Raw genomic sequence first — 2,092 nt, 5'->3', positions numbered from 1 at the left:
AGAACAGTCAGCTCGGTGTTGGATAGCTCCTCTAAAGCTCCTCTAATGGTAAGAGTTGCATTTATTTTACTCAATGAAAGCTCCATGCTCTTTGTTATTCAAATAGAATGTGGAATTTTTGGGTTTGTGTCTGTCTGAACTGATGAAATTACAATTTTACTGCTAAATTTTTTATGTTTATGTATGAGAGAGATGGAGAAATTACAAATGTAGAGACAGGGCTGTACACAGGGCCCAGAAATACCTAGGTCAAAAGTCACTTCTAGATGGGTGCGGCGTGCTCCCCAAAAATTATTTTTAATTCCATTGTTTAAACCTCGTCATTTTCAAAGTCTTGGGAGCAAAATCAACATCATTATGACTTTTTGACAGGTTAGGTCTTACATTGTTAGTCTGCTGGTGATTATATAGTGAAGGAAATAGGTGAAGCCGGTGAGCTGATTGAGGAACGGGTGGAGCTGAACAGATGTATGGGATGAGTGATCAGCCCAGTATCAGTGCCGAGATCATTACAACCACAGAAAATTACTGTTTTATTAAACAGTCTCACTGCTCTTGAATTCAGATATAATTCACCTCACAGTTTTGCGGGATTATCATCCTAGAGTCAGTTAGCTTACCCAGATTACCCAACCTTTAAAGTTTGTTCTTTTTTGTCCTTCATGCCATTTCTATGAATGAACATCTTCTGACAAGTGTGAGAAGTTCCAGCCCTCCAGCTTATATGAAGCCGTAAATGGCACTATTGGGGCAGTAAATAAGAAGATTTAGAAAATTCCAAAAAAAAGTAATAAAAAAAAACTAACCACTGGACCTTGTTTTCTAAGTATGAAGACGTGTTGGTTCCCATCCAGGAAGCTTTTTCAATTCAAAATGTCTGGATTAACATGGGAGGAGGCAGAGGCTGGGGACTTAGAGGAGGACTCGCCATTAGTCAGGCTGATATCGCTGAGGTAGTTAGAAAGCTCCTCAGTGTCAGGGCCCCAGGGGTGGATGAGATTTGTCCTGAGTACCTTAAGTCTGTGATTGTTATAGACTGTCTTGGCTGACACGTCTCTGCAGTATCGCGTGTCAGTGGGGGATTGGAGGGTGTGTTCAAATTACAGATGGATCACACTATTCAGCCTACCCGGTAAGGTCTATTCCAGGGTGCTGGAGAGGAGGATCCGGCCAATAGTTGAACCTCAGATCCAGGAGGAACAATGTGGTATACGACCCAGTCATGGCACACTTGACCAGCTCCATACCCTTCATTGGTTTGGGAACCTCAGGATATCATCTCTGCTGTTTGCAAATGATGTTGTCCTGTTGGCCTCATCAAACCAGGACCTTCGGCATGCACTAGGATGGTTTGCAGCTGAGTGTGAAACGGCCCGTATGAGGATCAGCACCTCCAAATCCGAGGCCATGGTTTTCCACCAAAGAAAGCTGGACTCCCCTCTTCAGGTCTGTGGAGAGTCCTTGTCTCAAGTGGAGGATTGGTGCAGTGTCAACATTGATGCGGTCGCTGTAACGGACTGTTGTGGTAAAGAGAGAGCTGAGTCAGGGGGCAAAGCTCTCGATTTACAGATCGATCTACATTCCCATCCTCACCTATGGTCATGGGATCTGGGTAATGACTGAAAGGACAAGATCATGAATACAAGCGGCTGAAATGAGTTTCCTTGGCAGGGTGGCTGGGCGCACCCTTTGAGATCAGGTGAGGAGCTCAGTTACCCGGGAGGAGCTCAGGTGTAGAGTCATTGCTCCTCCACGTCAAAAGGAGCCAGCTGAGGTGGCATGGGCATCTGTTCCGGGTGCCTCCTGGTCGCCTCCCTGGTATGTCCTGTAGGAAGGAGGCCTCATGGAAGGCCCAGGACTATGTCTCTGAGCTGGCCTGGTGTCACCTTGGGGTCACCCCAGAGCAGCTGGAGGAAGTGTGTGTTGATCTGGAAGTCTGCACATCTCTGCTTAAGGCCCATTCATACCTCACGTAAAAGACGGATACGGATACGTGTGGAGTGTTTCATACGTTCTAACCGTCGATTTCGTCCGTACTTTGACACGAAAATTGGGAGCTTACGCTTACGGACGAAACGGATCAATACGGAGC

At 46.1% G+C, this 2,092-nt stretch overlaps 1 protein-coding gene across 1 annotated transcript in view; it reads left to right on the top strand.

The window, feature by feature from the left end:
• The first annotated feature begins 1,377 nt into the window (after nt 1–1,377).
• LOC107103044 (Fc receptor-like protein 5) overlaps nt 1,378–2,092 on the top strand; it is a 4,274-nt gene continuing 3,559 nt past the window's right edge. The window contains exons 1-2 of the mRNA XM_015402556.1: nt 1,378–1,481; nt 1,832–1,972. Coding sequence (XP_015258042.1) covers nt 1,378–1,481; nt 1,832–1,972 — 245 coding nt within the window. The remainder of the gene's footprint in view (nt 1,482–1,831; nt 1,973–2,092) is intronic.

Source organism: Cyprinodon variegatus, unplaced genomic scaffold, assembly GCF_000732505.1.
Source record: "Cyprinodon variegatus isolate N-32 unplaced genomic scaffold, C_variegatus-1.0 Scaffold1366, whole genome shotgun sequence".
In the NCBI taxonomy this organism is placed as follows: Eukaryota; Metazoa; Chordata; class Actinopteri; order Cyprinodontiformes; family Cyprinodontidae; genus Cyprinodon; species Cyprinodon variegatus.
Note: the sequence above shows the minus strand (reverse complement) of the source record. Positions and strands in the feature narration are given on the sequence as shown.